Source organism: Manis javanica, chromosome 17, assembly GCF_040802235.1.
Source record: "Manis javanica isolate MJ-LG chromosome 17, MJ_LKY, whole genome shotgun sequence".
NCBI lineage: Eukaryota > Metazoa > Chordata > Mammalia > Pholidota > Manidae > Manis > Manis javanica.
Window position 1 is genome coordinate 52,890,795 of NC_133172.1, and position 22,718 is coordinate 52,913,512.

The 22,718-nt window shown below is 41.3% G+C and overlaps 1 protein-coding gene and 1 long non-coding RNA gene across 6 annotated transcripts in view; one reads left to right on the forward strand and one right to left on the reverse strand.

Annotated features, from left to right (window-relative positions):
- The window catches only part of DDX19A (DEAD-box helicase 19A), a 28,312-nt gene extending 14,856 nt beyond the window's left edge, over nucleotides 1-13,456 (reverse strand). For 2 of the 4 annotated variants that reach the window (XR_012126505.1, XM_037025227.2), the window contains exons 1-4: nucleotides 13,294-13,456; nucleotides 9,145-9,193; nucleotides 3,164-3,214; nucleotides 1,947-2,082 (exon numbers count right to left, since the gene is read on the reverse strand). Coding sequence is in view for 3 of the 4 variants with exons in the window: in XM_037025227.2 (XP_036881122.2) it covers nucleotides 1,947-2,082; nucleotides 3,164-3,214; nucleotides 9,145-9,193; nucleotides 13,294-13,449 (392 nt within the window). In the remaining variant the exon portion in view is untranslated. Of the gene's footprint in view, nucleotides 1-1,581; nucleotides 1,640-1,946; nucleotides 2,083-3,163; nucleotides 3,215-9,144; nucleotides 9,194-13,293 lie in introns of those variants that run through there. The other 2 variants (XM_073225464.1, XM_037025228.2) reach the window with 2 other exon arrangements.
- Nucleotides 13,457-13,501: 45 nt separating this feature from the next.
- On the forward strand, nucleotides 13,502-20,619 carry LOC118973705 (uncharacterized). 2 transcript variants are annotated; one of them, XR_012126509.1, is made up of 4 exons: nucleotides 13,502-13,643; nucleotides 15,819-15,918; nucleotides 16,727-16,865; nucleotides 20,414-20,619. It is a non-coding gene; the product is annotated as an uncharacterized lncRNA (long non-coding RNA). The 2 variants fall into 2 exon arrangements; XR_005063192.2 differs by lacking the exon at nucleotides 15,819-15,918 and having other exon boundaries at nucleotides 13,503-13,643.
- The last annotated feature ends 2,099 nt before the right edge of the window (nucleotides 20,620-22,718 follow it).

Sequence of the window (22,718 nt, forward strand, 5' to 3'; positions counted from 1 at the left end):
CGGATTCAGTTTTAATTTCTCAGGGCAGATGTTATGTTGAACCACAGACATTCTGTGTTCCGTGGTCCTTCCAAAGCCATCTATGCAAACAATCAGGACAAGAGGCAAGAAAAGTGATTCAGCCAGTTTCTAGTAGCAGACCTATAGTCAATAGGTAAGGAGGGTTCAGTTATCATACCGAACTTTACAAATTCTCATACTGTATCATTACATCTAGTCAAAATCAAGACTAGAAAAGCACCAACTTCTTACATAAGTAGCTACATCAAAAATACCAATTAAAGTTGCTCTTACATTGCATTTACAACAAGCTCTCTGCTACCTCTAAATCGACAGGGTGTTCAAAAAAATCACACCAGATTGTTCTAAACAAAAGTCAAACCAAGTCAAGACTTCTCTCAGGCTTCCTTGGAGTTTAAAAGCTCTCTAAAAGGCAAATTCTTTGGGCATATGCTGGTTGTCTGAAACAGAGAACTCTGGAAACGTAACCTGGGATGTCTTCCGTTTGCAAGAAAAGGCTAGCTCAGCAGATTCTGATTTGGATACCAAGGAAACGAAGTCATTACAGAATGAGGATCCACCTGATCCAAGAGCTTCCAGTGGCTCATTATTTTTCTTGTAGTGTATAGATGAATTCAAAAATTTTAAGTACAAAACAGACCAAATCTTTTAGGTACCTTAGGTCTCATTCTTTGTTTTCTCTGGCTACACGTACCAGATCAGAGAGAACCTGCCTTTTCAAAGCAGACAGTTCATCACAGGTTGGACTGAGAGCTCAGGTCCTTTACATAAAAGTGGTTTTGAATAATCACTGATATTTGGGAAAGCAAACTGTGCATTTGAGAAACAACAGGGTATATCTAGCTTCCCTGATACAGTTTATGAATGGAAGGAGAGGTGAGAGATTTGCTGAATAAAGCCCCTGAGGAAATACACAGAGAAGTATGATTTCCTGAAAACATTAAAAAAAAAGGCCACACTTTAAGAAAAATTTAAAATTTTTTCTTAGCTATTACTTCATTAACAACTTGACTTAGTTCTAGTCAGCACTCCTATTTTAACTGTCTCTCACAGTAAAGTAGTGTTAATAGTTGGCAGGAATGTGGCTCCTATTTGCCCACACTAGATTTTGCTGAACAAAGGCAAGAAATCTGTTTATTCCACCACTTTCTTATTCACCAGCTATTTTCTGTCTATGATGTAGGTCCTGACAGGCAACAAGAATGATAGTTATGTCTTGTGTAAATCATAACACCCAACAGAGTAGCATGAACATAAACCAATGATCCATAAATACCTCTTTGCTAACTTTCTGAAGGACAAAAACTTGGTATGACTTTTCATAATTTCTACCTTTAAAACAATGACATGGCAGAAGTTATTCTTAGCACAGTGCCATAAATGTGCTTCCTTAAAGCTTACATCTGGGTGCTGGAATTCTTTTTTAAAATTCTGGAATGTTGAAGGCTACTGTCCACTGTAGGTACTGGGAATCCTGCACAGGCTCTTTTGACAGATTTTATAAAAGCAGATAAACTGTTCTTAAGACCATAAACCCTATAGTCTAACAAAAGAGCTTACCTAATAAATGTTCCTGACATCCAGAAATCACCTGTCAGCCAATATTTTATTGAAAGTTCTAAGAGCATAAAAGAAAAAAGACTCTCAGCTATGACAAATATATCTGTGGCATTTAAAAATCCCTCCCAAGAGGAGGAGGATTGGGTAGCCAAGAGACAAGGGTGGGAGGGAGACTTTCACTGTGAACTTTTTCATACTTTATGACTTTTGAATCTCATGAATTATTATGTAATCAAAGAAGTAAATACATTAAGATTTTTTAAAAATAAAAGTAAAAAGCAGAATTGCTACATGATCTCTGAGATGCTAAGTTCTGGAAAGGAGGGACTGGCAAGGCACAGCCGTTCAAAGGAACAAATACTCACAGCCGAAGCTCCTCAAAGGACTTCACTGAGTAGAGCGGGGAGTTTGGGTCCCGCTGCAGGACTTCCACTTGGTTTGTGTTATCCACAAGGTTGCTTCTGATCAGCTTGTTGAGTAAGGACTGGGCAGCTCTGTCCTCTGTCAAAGAGAAACCAGATTTTCTTCATAGTCATCTGGTAAATCCCACCCTTGGGAAAGTTCTCTCTCTCCAACTCTGCACCAGCACCTCTCTCCAACTCTGCACCAGCACCTGAGCAGCCAAGCATGGCTGGAGAAAAACAATCACTGACAGATCTCACTTTAAATTCCTGACCACTAGGTTCAAACAGGCCGAGCTGCCCAAGGAGTCTCCCTCTTCTCCCCCTCAGACCTCCACCTATACCTTCTCCTCTCTTCCTGAACCTGTAATCCCTCCACAGTGTCACTCATTTGATGACCCTGTTCCTACCTTCATTAAGAAGAAAAAAATCATCAGAAACACTTCCACACACGGAAACGAGACACCTACACTCCTGCCTGCATTTGTGCACATTCTCCACTCCCCTCTTGTAACTCCGGGTGACAGCCTGGGCCGGCCTCCACAGGCTAGCCACTCCACTTGCCCAACAGTTTCCATCCCTTCTTGCCTACATGGGTATTTCTCCCGACACTCACCCTCTCGCATTACTAGTTTCTTCCTCCACTGGAGTCTTCCCACCAGCAAGTGAACATGTTTTACCATCTCTCATCAATAACACGATTCCTCTTTACTCCACATCCCCATCCAGTTCCTACCCCATTTCTCTGGTCCTCTTCATGGGACATTCCTTAAAAAGGCCATCTGTGCTCAGTGTCTTCACCTCCTCTCCCCACACTTCTCCGTTCAATGTACACTGAACAGGCTTTTTTATTTCACCTCCCCACTTGACCTCAACAGCCCTTGTGGAGCTCACCAATGACTTCTACACCACTAAATCAATTGAGCAGTCAATTTTTAGCTCTTCTTAGTCAACTTATTACTTATGTTTGGCCCTCTACTTTGAAACACTTTCTACTTATGGCTTCTAGGGTGCCACTCTCCTTTGGGTCTCCTTCTAGCTCACCAACTGCTTCTCAGTCCCCTTTGCTGATTTTGCCTCATCGCCTTGATCTTACAACTCAGAGTGCCTCTGGCTCCAGAAAGAAAGGCAAGTCTGAGTCACACACTGTCTCTTGCTACAGGGTTTCAAAGAGTAGTTACCTTTCTCTTCTTCATCTGTTTTCTCTGCAGTAGCACTGGTTTTGACAACACCTACACAAGAAAACAGTTGTCATAATCAGGAAGACAAATACCAAACCCCTCCAAATGTGGGACAATGTAAATACTAAACCTTATTTAAGTGATCAAGATACAAATATTTGGCATTTCTTTATGTTTAATGATTTTTACTCATAGAAAGTTTCAAAATACCTAAGAAAATTTTGAATTTCTAGAAATTCTGGGTGACTTCAGAGTGACTGGAATATGTCACCTCTGATTTACTTAACCTAATTTAAAACATAGCATTATGTTAGCAAACACAATCAGACATGAGAAATAAAATAAAGGTATTAAAAATTAAGAAGTAAAATGATCACTTTTTGTAGATATGATTCTAAGCCTGTAGGACAAAGAGTAGCAACTTAAAAATGACCATAAAATAAGATACCTCTGTAAAACATAAAAAAGCTAGGTACAAAATACAGATTAGTAGCTTTTGTAAATATAGATATAATAGAAAAGATCCTATTTGTAATAGGACCTAAAAAGATCTAAAAACTAGCAACTACTACTCCTAGAAATAGTCAACAAAAAAATATGTAAGACTTATATGAAAAAAAGTTTAAAAATACTCATAAAATAATGAAAAGATGTATAGTTAAAAAGCCAATAGATAAAGTGGAATTCTAAGGTATTCACTTAACCCAAAAGAGGAGGCAGGAAAAGAGAGGTAGAGAAACAAAACATGAGAAAACAAACTGAAAGCAAATAGTAAAATTGCTAACGAAACCCACCATATTAATAATTACATTAAATGTAAATGGATACAAGGAAAAGAAACAAAAGGCTTCAAAACTGGTGAGGCAGAAGTAAAACTGTCACTATTTGAGACGACGTGACAGTATATGGAGAGAACCTTAAGGACACAGAAACTGCTACAACTAATAAATGAATTCAGTCAAGTTTTAGATATAAAATCATATACAAAAACCTGTTGCTTTTCTATACACCAATAATAAACTATCAGAAAGAGAAAATTAAGGAAACAACCCATTTACAATTGCAAAAAGAATAAAATACCTAGGAATAAATTTAACCAAGGAAGTGAAAGACCTGTATATTGAAAACTATAAGACATTCATGGGTTGGAAGAATCAATATTGTTAAAATGTCCATACTACCCAAAGCAACCTACAGATTCAATGCAGTCCTCATTAAAATTTCAATGGAATTCATCACAGAAGCAGAATAAATAACACTAAAATTTGTATGGGAATACAAGACCCTGAATAGCCAAAGCAATATTAAGAAGAATAAAGCTTGAGACACCATGTTCCCTGATTTCAAACTATATCACAAAGCTATAGTAATTAAAACAGTATCGTACCGGCATAAAGACAGACACATAGATCACTGCAACAGAACAGAGTCCAGAACTAAACCCACTCATATGTGGTCAATTAACTTATAACAAAGGACCCAAGTGTAGATAATGGGAAGAGGACAGTCTCGTCAATAAACTGTGTTGGGAAAACTGGACGGCCACATGCAAAAGAATGAAACTGAGATACTTTCTCACACAATATACAAAAATTAACTTGAAATGGATTAAAGACTTGAACATATGGCCTGAAACCATAACACTCCTAGAAGAAAACAGGTGGTAAACTCCTTGACATACATCTTGGTGATAATTTTTTTAATCTGACACCAAAAACAAAAATAAACAAGTGAAATTATACCAAATTAAAAAAGTTCTGCATAGCAAAGGAAGCCATCAACAAAATGAAAAGGCAACTTACTGTATGGGAGAATGTATTCACAAAGATATATCTGACAAGGAGCTAATATCCAAAAAATATAAAGAACTCATACTAATCAACACCAACAAAACAAATAACCCAATTAAAAAATGGGCAGAGGACCTGAATAGACGTTTTACCAAAGAAGACATACAGATGGGCAACAGACACATGAAAAGCTCCACATCACTAATCATCAGAAAAATGTAAATCAAAACCATAATGAGATATCACCTCACACCAATCAGAATGGCCACTATCCAAAAGACAAGAAATAGCAAGTGTTGGGTGAGGATGTAGAGCCAAGGAAACCCTCCTACACCGCTGGTGGGAATGTAAACTGGTGCAGCCACTGTGGAAAATAGTGTGAGGGTTCCTCAAAAAAACTGAAAATAGAAATACCATACAGCCCAGTAATTCCACTTCTAGGAATTTATCTGAAGAAAACAAAATCACTTGAAAGGATATATGCACTCCTATGTTTTGAGATTCCTCAAAAAAACAAAAATAGAGCTACCATATAATCCAGCAATTCCACTTCTGGCTACTTATCTGAAGAAAACAAAAACACTAACTCAGAAAGATACACATAACCCCATGTTCACTACAACATTATTTACAACAGCCAAGATACAGAAACAACCTAAGTGTCCATTGATGGATGAATGGATAAGGAAATTGTGGTATGTGTATACACACACACACTGGAATACTTTTGGCCATAAAAAAAGAATGAAATGTTGTCATTTATGACAAAATGGATGGACCTCCAGGGCTTTATGCTAAGTGAAATAAGTCAGAGAAAGACAAATACCTTATGATCTCTCTTTATTTGTGGAATCTAAAAAAAAAGGACAAAAAACAAGCTCATAGATACAGAGAACAGATTGGCAGTTACCAAGGTGAGGGGTTGAGGGTAGGAGGAAAGGGTGAAGGGAATATTAAAAAAGAAAAGTAAATGGATAAGATACGCCAATTAAAAAGATTACTAGAATGGGTAAAAAAGCAAGATCCAAATGTAAGCTGTCTACAAGAAGCACGCTTTAAATATAGACACAAAAAAAGCTAACAGTCAGTGAATGGACAGACATATATCATATAGCCAGGAAGCGTAAGAAGGCTAGAGTGGCTGCAGACTTCAAGACAAAAAGCATCACCAGAGAAAAAGAGGAGTATTCCCAATACAAGCATCCACTCATCAGGAAGACAAATGTGTATATACCTGATAACAGATCTGTAAAGCACAAGAGGCCAAAATGACAGAATTAATGGGAAAACCAGACTATTTCACAACTGTAGTTGGAAATTTTAACGCTTCTCCTTCAAAAACTAAAAGAAACCAAAAAACAAACAAGACATAGAAGATCTAAACAATACTATCAAGTTCACCAGCCTAATTGTTATAGACACTGTTCATAATAACCGCAGAACACATATTTTCAAGAATTCTTGTTAACCCAAAACTGTGCCTCCTTTTGGATTAATCACTGAGATAGGTCATACGCTGGGCCACAAAAGACTAAATAAATTTAAGTGGACTGAAATCCTACAGACTATACTTTCTGAACAAAATAAGGTTAAATTAGAAATTAACAAGATATCTAGAAAACCTCCAAGCATTGGAAATTAAGCAATAAACTTCTAAATACTCCATGAGTCAATGATGAAATCACAAGGGAAAACAAGGTATTTTGAATTGTATGCTGAAGAAGAAAAGTAAACAGAAGCAATCAATGGAGAGTAGAAATCGGTGAAATAGAAAACAAGCAATAAGGAAAATTAGCATTGCCAAAAGTGGATTCTCTGAAAAGTTAAAAAAAATCTGATAAATCTCTAGGTAAATTCATCATGAAAAAAGGGAACACAAGTTACAAGTACTACAAAGGAAAGTAGTGGTATCACAGATCCTACAGTTACTAAAATATTCCTAAAGGGCATAGAAAGGGATCTGAAGAAAATGGAAAGACATGCCATAGTTTTCTAATGAGACTCAAGAGCACATATCAAATTATAAATGCAAAATGGTCCCAGTAGAAATACCAGGAGATTCTTTTTTCTTAAAACTGGTCGGGTTGGTCCTAAAATACATATGGAAACTAAACCACAATAGCCAGGAAAACTCTGAAAAAGAGCAATGAGTGGAGAACAGCACTTCCAGATACTAAAACACGTCATAATGCTTCAGAAATGAGGAATATGATTCTGGTACATGAATATGCAAAAGAGACTGATAGGATTGATGAGAAAATGCAGAATTTAGTCTATTATACAGGTGACTATCAAACTAGACAAGAAAAATGGACTATTAAAAAATGGCACAGAAACAAATTTATGTAGCCATCTGGATATAAGAAAGGTGAAACACATTAGAAAAACACAAGTTGGAGGCATATCTCTCAAGATAAATTCTAAAAGGATTAAAACCTGTCTCAATTCCAGAAACAATACTGTGAAAGACTGCTATGTCTGATTGTATAAAAATGTTTGCAGAGCAGAAATACACAAGAAACAAAGACAAAAGACAAACTGGTAATAGTATTAGCAACTTATATCACAGTTAAAGAGTTAACCCAAAAATATGAAAAGTTCTTAATATTTAGAGGAAAGACAAAAAATCCAATAGAAAAATGGGTAAATGATACAAATAGTTAACTCACAAAAAGGAAATAGAAATTCTTGTATTAGACTTATGAAAAACATTCAACCTTCTGCATGAAACACAAATTAAAATACATTATGTCAATCTGCCATTTTTCTACCTACCAGATCAGCAAGATTCCTAAAGTTTGTGACTAAAATTTCAGTGCTGAGGATATAGGGAAAACAGACACTCTCATGCTTTGCTGATGGAAGTATAAATTGGCATAATACTAATAGAAGGTACCTTGAAAATACTGATAAAAATTACAAATGCATATACTTTTGAGCAATCAAATCTACTTTTGGGGACGTTATCCTGCAAACACAGTGGCATACATATGCAAAGATTTAAGTTCATAATTATTCCATGAAGCACTGTTTATAACAGCAAAAGAATGGGACCAACCCAAATGTTTATCAATAGGTGACAAGTTAAATAACTGATGGTGTAGCAACATAATGCAATACTACGAAGTTATAAAAAAAAGTGCAAGAACTCCATGTACTGACATGGAAAGCTTGCCAAGGTATGTTGTTAGCTCAAAAACAAAACTACACTGTGTATGTATACTACACCACCTTTTGATTAAAAAAGAAGAAAACCTGTCTTTGTATTTGCTTTGCACAGAAACACTCTGGAAGAATATTAAAAATCCAGTAACGGTGGTTAATTAGAGGACAGGGTGATGTTCTGTGTTGAACTGTGTCCCCCTCCACACCCACCCTCCAAATTCACAGGTGAAGTTCTACCCCTTAGTACCTCGGCATGTGACTTTATTTGGAGAGAGGGTCGTTACAGATATAATTAGTTAAGGTGAGGTCATTAGGGTGGGTCCTGATCCAACAGTACCAGTGTCCTTTCAAAAAAAGGATATAAGGACATAGACATGCACATGGGGAACCTCACGTAAAGATGAAGGCAGAGAGGAGGTGATGCTTCTAAAGCCAAGGACCACCAAAGACGGCCAGCAAGCCACCAGAAGCTAGGAGTAGATTCTTCCTCAGAACCTTGGAGTAGATTCTTCCTCAGAACCTTCAGAAGGAACCAACCCTGCAGACATTTTGCTCTGAGGCTTCCAGCCTCAGGAACTGTGAGACTACATTCTGTTGTTTAAACCCTCAGTCTGTGATACTCCTGTCACAGCAGCCCTAGCAAATTAATACAGATGGGGAGTGAGAACTGTGTAAATGGTGGCCCAGGATGGGAAGGAGGCCTTTAACTGTTCATACTTCTTGGTTTTAAACCCAAATTAACTTTTCAAATAATTAAATAAAAAAATTTTAAAGAAACATTGTAAGTGAATAGTGGCAGTACAATCCGATGATTTTTTTATAAAAAGTCAGAGGCTAGAAAAAAATCTGGAAAACTAACATGTCCCTGTTAGTAATGAAACTGAATTTACTGGTTCTCAAATTCAGTGTTGTCATTTGCCAAACATTATGTTAAATGAAAGCTCCTTTTCACATTGCAGCTATGAGTGCAAAGCAGAAGTGCACGTGCAGCTTGTATCTAGCTTGTGGTTATTACAAGTGACTTACCATTAGTATCTGGTTTGACTTTCTCTTCCTTGATTTGCAAATTACTCATCTAAATGTGAGTAAGAAGAAACAAGAGTTAAGCAAAGGACCCAATCAAAGATATTCCTTTGAGCAAAGATAAGTTCTGTAGTGAATCTAGTAGGAACTAGTTGAGCACCTATATTCAGGGAGTTGGTTTATCCTGCAAAATTGCTAAAACCTTGGATGAAAACACAATTTCATATATCTTCAAAAGCCTTGAAAGGAGACTTTCTGGAGGAGGACGAAATGTAATAGTTGGGAGGAAAAGTATGACAGCAGTCTCAAAACTCGGCTTTTCTTCCAACTATGCTCTTTCTAGAACATCTAACCTTCGTTATATCTGCAATATCCTTTCAATGGCACAAACACAGTTCCTTTCCAGACACAGTGAAGAACAATACCATCTAACTATGAGACAGGGACCGTGAGTGTAGTCAGAGAAGGGTGAGGGCCTCTGGAAAAAGCAAGGCAGCATATTTACAGTCAGAGCAATGTAACTACATGCAAGGAAACCCCCTACCAAAACTCTGTTAAATATGAAGCTCTAGAGTCATTCTTCAGTGAGATCAGTTACTAGTCCCCAGACAAAAGAAAGTAGCCCACGTTTTTATTATGCTAATCGTTTGCAATCATGGGTAAGATTCACTTTAGCGTGCTAAAAGGCGCAGGCCTATGGGCTGCTATCTTTCCTCCTTCAGACCTGATGAGGTGATTTGCAATCTCAGCAATTAATAATGGCAAAGCAAGCCCAGCCATAAACAACATAGTAAAAGACAGGAAGGATTCCATTTTAAAAATAAGATTGCATTTTAATGATTCTTAACTTATTCTTTAGCAAACAAACAATACCTCAGCCCACCTTGGGGGCTGGGCAGGTGGTCTTGTTTGATATGCTCCTAGATCAAGACACCAGTATCTCAGGGAAAAATCAGAGCAGTAAATTTCTTGTGTTAAGTTAATTTTAAATATTCAGGGACCACTTAACAAATCTACAACCCTAAGCCCTTTATCATATTCCCAACTACCTATAAAACCCCTGGAAAGCCCACAACTACGGTCTCTCTTGTCCCCTCATGGCATGAGCCAGGAGCTCTGTCCTCTCACCTTCTCTCTAAATAAAAGCCTCTCTCTGGCTCTCCTACCTTGAGTGTTTGCTAAATTCATTCTTCAACTCTGCAAACAAGAACCCCAGCATCAACTCTATCAAATAAGCTCTTTTCTCTTTAGCCCCCAAACCCACACCATACTAAAGTCATGCTTAGCAAATAAATTAGTCTTCTTGTCTTATCAAGCACCTCTGCTGTAAGTTAGGAAAAAAGTTATTTATTATGATGCAAGAATTGACAAACCCAAGCTCCTGACTTGAAAATATTTCAGAAACCTGAACAAAGGCTTTCTCACTTATTTTGGTCACTACTCCTAATCAATACAAATTTGCTTATAATGGCATAAGAAATTGCAAGCACAGCAATCATTTAAAAATTTGTAACAAAGTCTCCAACTTCATAAGAACTATTGTTTCTATTTAGTATTAAGAATGAGGGTGTGTATAAAGATGGTATTATAAAGGTATGTTGTTAGGCTGGGAGAAATACCCTAACTCAAGCCCTAGGCTCCATGCCCTGCCCCCAAGATCCCTGAACTGATGCGATCATTCATTAGCTATTAGTATTTTCTGAGGGCTTCTCTTCGCCCTTCCTTCAACTGACCCTGTTCCTCGTCTTTGGGAGAAGGAAGTCCACCTTTACACAGTAGGGATATCCATCTTATTTCTTTAGAAACCAGGTTGTCCAGAGAAAAATCAGATTAACACACTTCTGGGAGTGGACACCGTTACCTGAAGACCAGTGGGAAGGTTGGCACACATAAGGGAAGTTATGTTATCACAGAACTTATCCACTGGGAGTCTGGAATTTTAATACGTGCTAGGCAGAGGGGACTTCGTGCAGTCTTACAATAAAACCCTTAAGCGCTGAGTTTCTAATGAGCTTCCTGGAAAATACTTTACATGTGTTGTTAGTTTTCTGCTGGAGTATGTAACTCCACTGCAAGAGGACTCTTGGAAGCTTGTACCTAGTTTCCTCTGGACATTGCCCCATGTTTGTAGGGAAAATTGAAGTTCCTGTGGCCAGGATCCCCACCTGACCCTAAACTACTTGATGATGTAACTGGCCTCCTGCTAGGCTACTGCTTCCACACCCTAGGCAATAAGTTATTATTGACTGAGTCACTATATAAAGAGCTGCTCTAGGCAGAGGTAGAGACAATGAGGATTATAGACCTGCAGACTGTTGGATGCAGATGTAATTCCAGTGCTCAGCCTATTCAGGGAGAACAAAGCCGGGTAATAAACCTTTTTACCCCAAGAATGTTCCATTGTCATTCTTCGGTCTCACCGAATTCATAGTGAACTTGCCTGGGGCTGAAACCCATTGGCAAGACAATGTTCCTTTCCTTTCACTAATTTTGGCTTCTATTTTTCCACTGTTAATATATCACAGCTATGAGTACAACTATATGCTGTGTCCTGTGAGTCCTCCTAGGAAATCACTGAATTGGACACCTCTTGGGGACTCCCAATACAGATACTTACCAAGAGGTACTCCTTACCTCAAATTTACAGCAGCCAGACCCACACTCACTGTCTTCCATACCAAATCTGCCCTTCCTCCCACTTCCCTAATCCCATTATAAGCACTTGACTAATAGCATCTGTCCGATCCAAGTTGTAAATGGGAATCTTTGCCTTTATCTCTCCTTTCTCCATTTTTCTAACTCCTGCCCATTACACCACCACAACGATCTCTTGAATCCATCCCTTCATCTTTACTTTCACTGCCCAACATAAGCTTCTATCTCTGGGCTTTTAAAGTCACTTTCACATTAATCTCCTTTCCTTCAGATACCATTCCTAATATATTCTGCTTTGCAGTCTGATAAATCTCGAAAGCTCTTAGGTCTAATCTTGTCAGTATCCTTTTTAAAAATCCCCAAACCCACCAGGTAAAGCCTTTCCTCGTTGGGTCAAAAGTAGACGTCCTACAGCATTTTCTAGACAGTTCCTACCACAACCCAGTAATCATAAAATGCAGCAAAAATGAGTTGATTCCTGTTCTCTAGGCAAATCTAGCACTTTTGTGCATCCCCTTCTAAAACGCTTTTCACATCCATGTCTATCTTAAATACCCCGTTTTCTAATACCCAGCTCAAAATGCAGACATCTTCACAAGGAATTTCTATATTTTTCCTACTTATAAACATTCTCTCCCCACTCAGAGCTCACTGATCACATTATTTTTTCCATTTTCACAGCACTTCCCACATTCTTGCCTTCCCAACTAGACTGTAAAGCAGACGTCTTCCTGTACTCTGGATTTAGAGCATTTCAAATGTCTGACAAACTGACAATCCACCCAAAGTAATAAAGGGTGACAAGAAAAAATGTTAACTTAGGCATTTAAAAAATTATATCACACCACTACCAAAAAAAATACTCTTAAAATAAGTAATCCATTCTTACTAAACAAACCTAAAGAACAGAACAGAATATAAAACTCAGTTTACGCTTTAATTGCCTTCTAATTGAATTGATTTCCATTAATCGAAGAACCAGTATATGAAACTAAATGTCACTTTAAACATCAATGAAACAATCTGTAGTGCCTCCCACCAACATCTGCAGTGCATTGAAACACTGAATCTACACCTGAATGTTATTCTGCACAGAACTATAAACTGTCAACCATGTTAAGCACGGATCTTAAAAAAAAAGTTAAAATAACAGTAGTACAGTATCACTCAGAAAACAGATTAAAAGAATCAGCATCTCATTGTGTCTTTCTTTACAACACAGTCCCCAATGAGAAAGAGGTACAATACAGGAAAGAGTAAGCAAAGTGGGGACAGAACTGCCACAGGATAAAAAAGTTTCTAACTGGCCCAGACGTACAGAAAAAGCTCGATATTAGTCTCTCTAGCACTAGGCGCGAATCTAGGCTAAGTGATTTCCCGAGGCAAACTCTCGGGGCCTGAGGGCCACAGGCCTGTCCACCCGGTGGCTCCCTGGGCTCGAATGAGAGTCCGTTGGGCCCCTGCTTCGCTCCCCCGCAGGAAGCTGAAGCCACTGACCGACTTGACAGCCGCTTCCTGCTCGTCCACTGCCAGGGCCCACGAGTCGGTGGCCATGGTCCGGAGAAGAAAGAAGGCCCACTCACGAAAAAATTCACCGCACAGTTCGCCAATACGCGCTCTGCGCCCGCTGGCGGCGGGAGACGTCACCCACATGACCGGAGGCGGCGAGGCGCGGACGTGACGCCACTTCCGTCTGGCGCTGTCGTCACCATCCCGCGCCCCGCCGAGGCTGTCCTCCGGCCTCACCTCGTCTCTGGGTGTAGCATTTCTCTTATCTCCATTTCACAAATAAGGAAATTGAGGTTTAGAGAAGTTCACTTTCCTAGGATCATATGGCCTACTATGTGGTAAATCTGGGATTTGAATTCAGGGCAACCCAATTCCAGAAAACCCTGGGCGACAAAACCATAAACCAAGGCAGGAGGGGCTGCCTGTCTTGGGATCTGGGACTTGACCGGCACCTTCTAGTCGAAAGGGCGAGCCAGCCAGTCAGCGGAAGGCACTAGCCCTCCCAGGGCACTTTCTTACTGGCATTTGGGCCTGAATCCGGCTGAGACGCTGACAGGGCTAGTCTTGTCTTGTGTGGAATGGCCTGAACACATGATGGTTCCATCTCTGTCACTCAACCGTGAGCCCCATGAGCAGGGATCATTACTGTTTTGCTCACCTTTGGCTTCCCAGCACGTCGCCCATAGCAGGGGCACAATAAAAAATGTAGGATTAAGCTTATTACACTGATGGACAGTGACTGCAATGAGGTATGGGGGGGACTCGGTAATACGGATAAATGTAGTAACCATATTGTTTTTCATGTGAAACCTTCATAAGAGTGTATATCAATAATACCTAAATTTTAAAAATGTAGGATTAGGGAGTGAACGAATCAAAAGAGTTAGCAATCGGCAAATAGCCATCTCTTAATAGTCATGCCAGGTTCTGTGGCGTTATCATTCGTCTGAATGGGTGCAGGGGTTCACAGTGCTTGCGCTTCCAGTGGGACCAGGCATGATTGCTCTCAAAACTACAACTCCTTCTCCCCGGTGGTGATGCCACTAAGGGAAGCAACAGGAGGGAGGGGCTGGGGATAGAGGAGTGCTGTAAGGATTCAGAAAGATAACTTAGAAATAATGGCAGGGGCCAGACCAAGTTTGCATTTGGTCCACAAAGATCAAATGGCTAATTTATAAGAAAAAAAATTTTAATTGCATGAAAATGTATAGCACAAAGACAAGTAGTGACTCTATAGCATCTTACTACACTGATGTACAGTGACTGTAATAATGGGGTATGTGGTGGGGACTTGATAGTGGGGGGAGTCTAGTAACCACAATGTTGCTCTTGTGATTGTATATTAATACCAAAATTTAAAAAATGCATGAAAAAGTGATAGCATAGTTTTTTTTCCAAAACTTTTTCTTTTTTTAATTTTGGTATCATTAATGTACAATTACATGAGCAACATTAGCATAGTTTTTAAAGAAAATATGTAAAATATATTCCTTTTTCACTGTTAACACACATGAACAGAGCAGATTTCTCTGTGCAGCACATCCTGCTAACAGCTAGGAATTCAGTGATTATTGATTTAGACCTACTTCCTACCCTTACTGGCAAATACAGCCCAGCAGTTAAGAAGGTGGGCTCTAGAGTCAGACTGCAGAGCCATGAAGCCTACCTTGCTACTTGCTAGCTCTATATTGTAGGACAGATTATCTAACCTCTCTGTGCCTGTTTCCTCATCTGTAAAACGACAACACATTTTTCATAGGAGTAGATAAAGTTCATTTATTTAAGTTAATCCACTTATCAAAGTGAGTCCATGAAGACCTTTAGAAGATTGCTGACACAATAATGTAGAAAAGGGAGGTACAGGGCGGTAGGGGAGATTACACAGGGGAATGAAGCACACCTTCCTGAAGAAGTGATTTTTACCAGTGAAATAGGAAGGACTAGGAAGAGCAAAAGAAGAAAGGGAAGGACTAGGAGAAGAGTTCCAAACAGAGATGTAACCATGGTAGCTGCTGTACCTGGTCACAGGTTGTTTGCAAGCAACTTGGTGGAGGGGCCAGGTTTCCCCTCAGGCCCCTCCCTGCACAGGGTATCCAAGTCTCCCATGCTCTGCTGGGGAGGAAGACTTCAAGAGCTCAGGACTTAGCCTGATTTGTAGAGTGTAACAATGAAGCAAAACTGAGGGAACAAAGTAGCAGCAGACTCAGAGACTCCAAGAAGGAGCTAGTGGTTACCAAAGGGGAGGGGTGTGGGAGGGCGGGTCGGGAGGCAGGGAGAAGGGGATTGAGGGGTATTACGTTTAGTACACATGGTCTGGGGGATCACGGGGAGAATAGTGTAGTACAGAGAAGGCACATAGTGAATCTGTGGCATCTTACTACACTGATGAACAGTAACTGCATTGGGGTGTGGGTGGGGACTTGATAATATGGGTAAATGTAGTAACCACATTGTTTCTTCATGTGAAACCTTCATAAGAGTGTATATCAATCATACCTTAAAAAAAAAATCAGGACTTGGAACAGCTGACTGGCCACAGGTGATGCCCTGGAGTGGAGCAAAGGCAGTGACCTCTGAACTTCCCCTCTGCTCCCTGACCACCTGCAGCATCAGGTTCCTGTTATTACTTACCGTCTGTCTTTCCCCACGCCCATCTTAGCTAGAACCCTGGAGGAAATTTTACCTTACCTTTCAGTCCTAGCAGTTTCTTTGAATTTTTGTCCTCCTTCACAGTGGGTTGGGGGAGGAAATATGGTCTCAGATGAGAAATTGGGGAGGGATGTGCACAGGATCACCAACTTCTCTGAGACATAGCCCAACACAAGAGCTAATATCAAACACAGTGGAGGTGGAGCAGAGTACATGGGGGAAAGTAAAGCAAGTGAGGCTGGGAGTGGAGCCGACGCCTGGTCTGGAGAGCCTAACCCACACCGTGTGGCCCAGTCTGCACTTAAGGAAAAAGGAAGGGGGGGTGATATGGGAGCAGAGTGGGATAAGCAGACTCATGTTAAATCATCACACTGGTAGCTGTGTAACAAATGACCTGCAGAAATACCTGACTGGAGGCAGGAGCACCTGTTAGGAAGCTAGACCAATGACAATGGGGATATAGATCAGAGTGAATTCAAGTAATTGTAGATTGAACCATGTGAAGTGCTGCTTTTGTAGGTCAACAAAGGTCAAGTGATGGCATTTGGTTCAACCCAATAGAAGGTACAATTAATAGCTGTTGTGGATTAAAAATGGCCACAGACATCTTAAGGCCCTCCCATCAGGAGATGGTTTATTTCCCCACCCATGGAATCTGGGCTGGCCTTGTAATTTGCTCTGACTAAAAGAATGTGACAGAAGTGCATTAGGGGAGTTCTGAGCCAAGACTTCAAGAAAACTTATAGTTTCTACTCTTTTCTGTTGGACCCAGAGACTGCCTAGCATGCTGTGCAGATGAAAGATATGTGGAGGAACCAGCTGTCTCAGCTGAGCCCAGACACCAGCCGGGAGGATGCAGCTGCATGAGTGAGCTGGAGAGACCAACAGCTACCCAGGCAACCATCAGAATGGTGAAAAAGCCTATGTCATTTTAAGCCACTGTTTTGGGGTGATTTGTTAACAGCAATGGATAATAGATACAAAAGGACTTGATTATTGGTTGGGAAGCAGGGGGAGAGAATTCACAATGAACCCAGATTTCTGGCTTGAGCAACAGACAACTGTAGTGCCATGAGGTAGGTAGAGGAAGAGTGAAGGGCAGAACGTGGGTTTGTTGGAGCAGTGGTGTTCAGTGGTACTACGAGATGATGGGTTCGATTTTGGAAATGTTGATTCAGGATTGCTTGAAGACATCCCAAATCCAAGTGTCGTGTGACCAATTATTTCTTTGACCCTGGACTTCAAGAATTGAGTCTTGGTAGGTATAGATTTGGGAGTCTCCTGCAGAAAGAAAAGAAAGCCATAGGAGTGAACAACATTGTGCATGGTAGAGAACAGGGAAGAAATGGCCCCAAAGACAAAGCTGTTGAGGAACAATCAGTCACATGTAATAGGTGAATAAAGAAGCCTGCCAAGGAGACTGAGAAGTAGCCAGAAAGAAGAAAAACAGTAGTCCCAAGAGAGGGGTTAGGGGGATTGTCCAGTGTTAAACACTACTGAGTTAAGTATGGTAAGTAAAAAGTGTTTTTTGATTAGCAACATATAGGTCATTGTTGTGCTTGGATAAAAGAATGGGGAGGAATGGGGGCGGAAGTCAGGCTGCAGCAGGATACGGAGTGGGACTCAGTGTGTAGAAGCAAATTCTACAAGATTTTTGGCCATCAAGGAGAAAAGTTAAGGCTGGAGAAGGATGAGGAATAGAGGGAGGCTGGAGTTTTACAATATGAAATAGGTATGAACATGTTAAATATCAAACGCAAGAGTTAATAGGTGAACCTTGAGGACAGGGTGGTAAGTGAAATAAGCCAGTCACAAAAAGACAAATACTGTGTGATCTGATAAGAAGCAGTTAAGAACAGTTAAAGTCATAGAGACAGAAAGTAGGACTGTGGTTGCCAGGGGCTACGGGGAGTTAGGTCATGTGGAATTATTGTTTATTGGGTATAGGATTTGCTTTGCAAGATGAAGTTATGGAGATGGATGGTGGTGATGGTTGCACAACATTCTCAATTTATTTAATACCACTTTACACTTAAAAATGGTTAAGATGGTAAATTTTGTTATGTTTTTCTACACACAGAAGCACTGGAAAAGTTGGTGGGGGGAAACCAGCTAATGGGGTAGGAGAGGTCCCAAACATGAGGGAGAGTGAGTCCAAGAGAGGATTTGATGGCGCAAGTCCTTTAAAAGCCACAGGAGGGGGAACTTGGAGCCCTGGGAGAGAAATTTAGGTATTAGACATATTTCTCCCATTGTAACAGGATGGAGAAGGAAGTATAGGTGTGCCTGAAGGTCTGGTGGCAGAAGGTTGGAGGAGTTTCTTTGTTTGGCCGTTTATTTGGAACAGGGACATTATTTACTGAAGCTGAGGTGGACAGTGCTGTTGGAAGTTTGAGGGGAGTAGAACTCTTGCGATGGTCACTGGACCGAGATGGGAAGCTAACCAGATAGGACTAGTGACCCGTGAGGCTGCAGGTTCTCTGGCTTTCCCCAAAGTTGTCCCCTCTGTTGAAATTAAATACGAAATCAGATGAATAGACAATAATCTGCCCCTTTAACATAATCTTGTTTTAGAAATGAACAAAGCAATGCTAATACACTGGGACCTGTTGTTATTAAACCTGGACTGAAATGGCATGGGTTTATTGGGGACAATTTTTGTGCATTTAGAAGCTGTTGGTGTCTGAGAGGAACACAGACCAGAGAACAATACTTAGCACACTTGGCTGCACACATGACCAGGGGCCGACTCATGTCCTTTCAAGTCTAACTATGGGGATATTTGCTCTAAAGGATAAGCTAATTTAAGATTACCAGGCTTTTCTCCAATTGGAGAGTTCCAAGGATTCTGAAAGTGTATGGATGAAAATAGAACAGTTGTAAAGGCTCACTAAATGTGTACTAGTACTTGCAGGGGGGGATTCTGTCTCAACTAGTACTTCCAAGAGGGTCCCATTCTCTCTCCACCCAACCCCATCCCACCCCCCCCACCCTCCCTGTCCTTCTGCACAAAGCTGACTGTAATCTCAGGCTGTAGAGCTGTATAAAGGAAAGATCTGCCACCGACCACCTCTGCCTATGACATTTTGCTAAAGCGGAGGCCTAAGTATCTTATCTGAGCAGCCACTCTCAGTCCTTTCTTTTTCTTCGTCCTCTTTTCTTCCATCTACTCCTATCCCCCACTTGACAATTAGAACTGATACGGAGAAGCCACTTGCTCTGCTGAATGTTAATGCCAGAACAGTTCCTAAGCCAAGGCAGCAGCACCCGACAGTAGGTGATGGAGAGAGAGAGGGCATAAGGTAGGAGTGTGACCAGCACCCTCCAAGCAGCTTCCCACCTCTAGCTTCCCATGAGGTATCTGACGATCTGGAGAAGCCCTGACCCAGATTAGGATTAGGAAAGCAGAGTGTGGAGCCTCCTAGCATCGGCTCCTCAGGTCCCCTTACCTCTAGTGTGCCATGATTGGAAGATGCTGCTATCTGACTCAAGTCAACAGAATGAGGAACATTTATTCTCATGCAGAAGAGCAAAGTCAGGTAAAACTGCAAGGGGCTCCTAAGACTCTGATAGCTGCGTCTAGGACCAAGAGAAACCTGCAGATGGCCTCTGAGATCTACATCTTGGCTGGTGTTGGAGGAGGGCAGCCAGTCCCTTCTTGCAAAGGTGATGGGCCTGACATCATAGGTGCTGTGTACAAGACTCAGCCCTGATGCCATCTATTCTTCCCAAACCTCTTTGGGTTTCTCCCCAGAAGTATTTTGCATAGTGCATTTAATGTTTAAGAGCCTCGTATCCTTTTTGGAATAACAGTAAGGTATAAAAGCCCACCATTCCTCCTCTGTAACATCCTTCCAGTCCATTCCTTCTTTTGTGTTCTCAGTACAACCAATGACTTCCTGGCGCTTGCCATGTGATGGGACTGATGCAGTGACCTGGTTTCTCAGGTGCCTGCTCTTTCCAGCTCCAGTATATCCTACATACCTCCCCAACTTCCCCCCATTTCATCACCTCTTTTCTATGATTTAAGAATATGATAATTTACCACTAAGTCCAAATACTGTTCAATCAATCAAATTTTCATTTTCTACTTAACAAGACTTTTCTCTATGCACATGGGCAGGCTGCTCTCCTCACTACCCTTTCAGTACACTGTGCCTGTCCTGGTGACGTTGCTTCGTCTTAATAGGCCTTCCCTTGCTGAGGGCACTCTTCCTGTCACTTGGAATCCCATTTGTCTCTCAGAAAACAAACTGCGCTCCACTGAATGCCAATGACACTCATTCCCAAGAAATATTCTTCATGTTAACAAACAAGAGATGGAACAACAAAGGGAGAAGACCTACTTCCAAGCCCTATTTTTATTCCTTTCCTAGGATTAGAGAAACAGAATACAGGGACTTTGTTTTTACTGACATCTACCTTCTAAACTGTTAGCCAGTGTCTTCTGGTTTATCAGCAGGAAAAAGGGAATGTGAGGAGCCGTCTGGCAGCTGAGCAGTACCCTTCGCCTGGGAGACATCCCAGGCGCTCCTGTTAGAGCAACAGCGACTCTGAAATGGAATAGTAGGAGCAGGTGCTGACTAGCCCGCGGGATGATGTGTGTCTTCACTCAGGCACAGTAACACGAACACTTCAAAATAAAGCTCCATTAATGTCAATAAAGCATGCATCAATTAATTCATTCTTATATTTATAGCCAATGAAATGACACTCAAAAAAAGTGGATCAAATCCATTGTTTATGGATAATGAACATATCCAGAATCTGCCACTGACCCAAAATCTCCTTTTCCCAAGTGAGTTTCTGTGTTCTGGGACACAGGTTTTCATTCCATACATAGGAACTTACTAAAAACAGTAAAAAAACTCTGGGGACTGAAACAGCAAGGACTCAACTTCAACACATTTTCCCATCGTTGATGTCTCAAGACTGTATAAGGTCACTGAGGCGGCTGTGGACCACTGCGCCAAGCACTGGCAGGAATGAATATGAACTGTGAAGGAAAATGGATTGCAGTCACTGGGGTGACATTCCAGAGCCATCCATAACAGTAAGTCTTACCTCTTTAAAAGACATATACTCCCAACAGGAAAATGCATTTCAACTCAAAATATTGCATAAACATTATAGACTCCCTGAAAGCCATCCAGTAAATTCTGAAATGTCCAAGCCACCAGATTAAGAACTGTTGATCTAGATTCCTACCAGACACCCAGTTATTCCTACTATGGAAAAGTCTAAAGTACATTCCTTCCCATTTTCCTGCTCAGATTTAAGGCTACTCAGTGGACAGGTTCTACATGTGAGAAGTGGGGGTGCAGTCAGTCTGCAGCCTTATGGGCAGCCTGAACTCCTTTGTTGCGCGTTCCTAGTTATTTCAGGACTGGCCCACAGCACTCCAGGGGAGTGGGAGGCATAAAATGTCTTCAGTTCTTACAAGACTCCCAGTGGGATCAGAGTTGGCTAGAAGCATAGAGAGGACTGCACAGTTAAGTGCCCACTGGGGGATATGTGGCAGGACTGGCAGTCTGTCCGTCTCTGCAGCACCCTTGTCAGATTAAGGAAACCACCTGGAGGCTGGCATTGGTCCCTGTCCTTCCCAGGAGACAAGCTGGCCTAAAACCCAGGAGTGCCTAGAAGAAAAGTCTGGGATTGGAATAGTTCTCATGACAGAAAATTCCCCTTCTAGGCCTGGTCCTAGATCAAGTACCCATTCTGTATCAAGGTCAAAGAGCTGAAGAGAACTCCTTTTGGCTGGGGTTTTATTTTCATCTCAGCTTTGCTCTGTCACTCTGTGGGTACCCACACCCTTGGCCAGGTATAAGGAAGTGTCCACTACAATTATTTGCTTTTGAATATTCTGCATCAAGATGCCAAGTGAGGATGGAGCAAAGGCCTTGGCGGTTACTCCTGCCTTGGAAAGATGAATGGCTTTGGTCCATCTAGTCCCTTGGTAGCACCTGTTTATCTTCCAAGCACAGACAGACGTTCAGAGTCTCTTTACTGTCAAGATGCCAAATATCTGAAAGCCAACCCAGCTCTGACAAAACTTGCCTTCTGGGATCTGGAGACAAAGCAAGGATTTTGTGATTACTGTTGATCACTTTAGAGGCTCCCTTGAGGCTGGCCATTAATGACTTGAAACCACAATTTTCACTGAGGACCCAAACCTCAGATCAACATTTAGTTCCCTGGGACTACTAAGGGGTCAAAGTGATGTTCAGGATGTAAAAAAAGATGACACAAGTGCCTATGAGATCAGGTTTTGTGGCAGGCTAGGGTCACCACCAGTTCTCCGGCATGACTTTCCACAGGACTTGCTCAAGCACAAGCAAGGGATCCACCAGTAGAGATGTGTACGAAACACAGACCGCACCTGCTGTAAAAATGGGTCTTGGTCCTGCCACACAAACCTGCACACACCGAGGGTCCCAGATGGACATTTTGCTCCAGGCTTAGCAAGTCCTTTCCTCCTGTGGGTATCAGCACAGAGCAGGCTGACGACACTCACATGAGCTGTCCCACAAATCCACAGCAGCACAGGCCTCATGCCATATTCTAGACACCATAGCTGGCTTATTCACCTCTCCTACTTGGGGCTCCTCTCTGCACCCGCTTCACCTCTGTCACTTTCACAAGGACTGGAGGTGGCCTGAACACTCCTGGCTATAGAACAGGCAGGGGCTGCTGAAAGTATCCCAAGCAAGTGATTAGCCACAGCTTCTAGATGGGGAAAACACTGGCCAAAAAAAAGACGGATC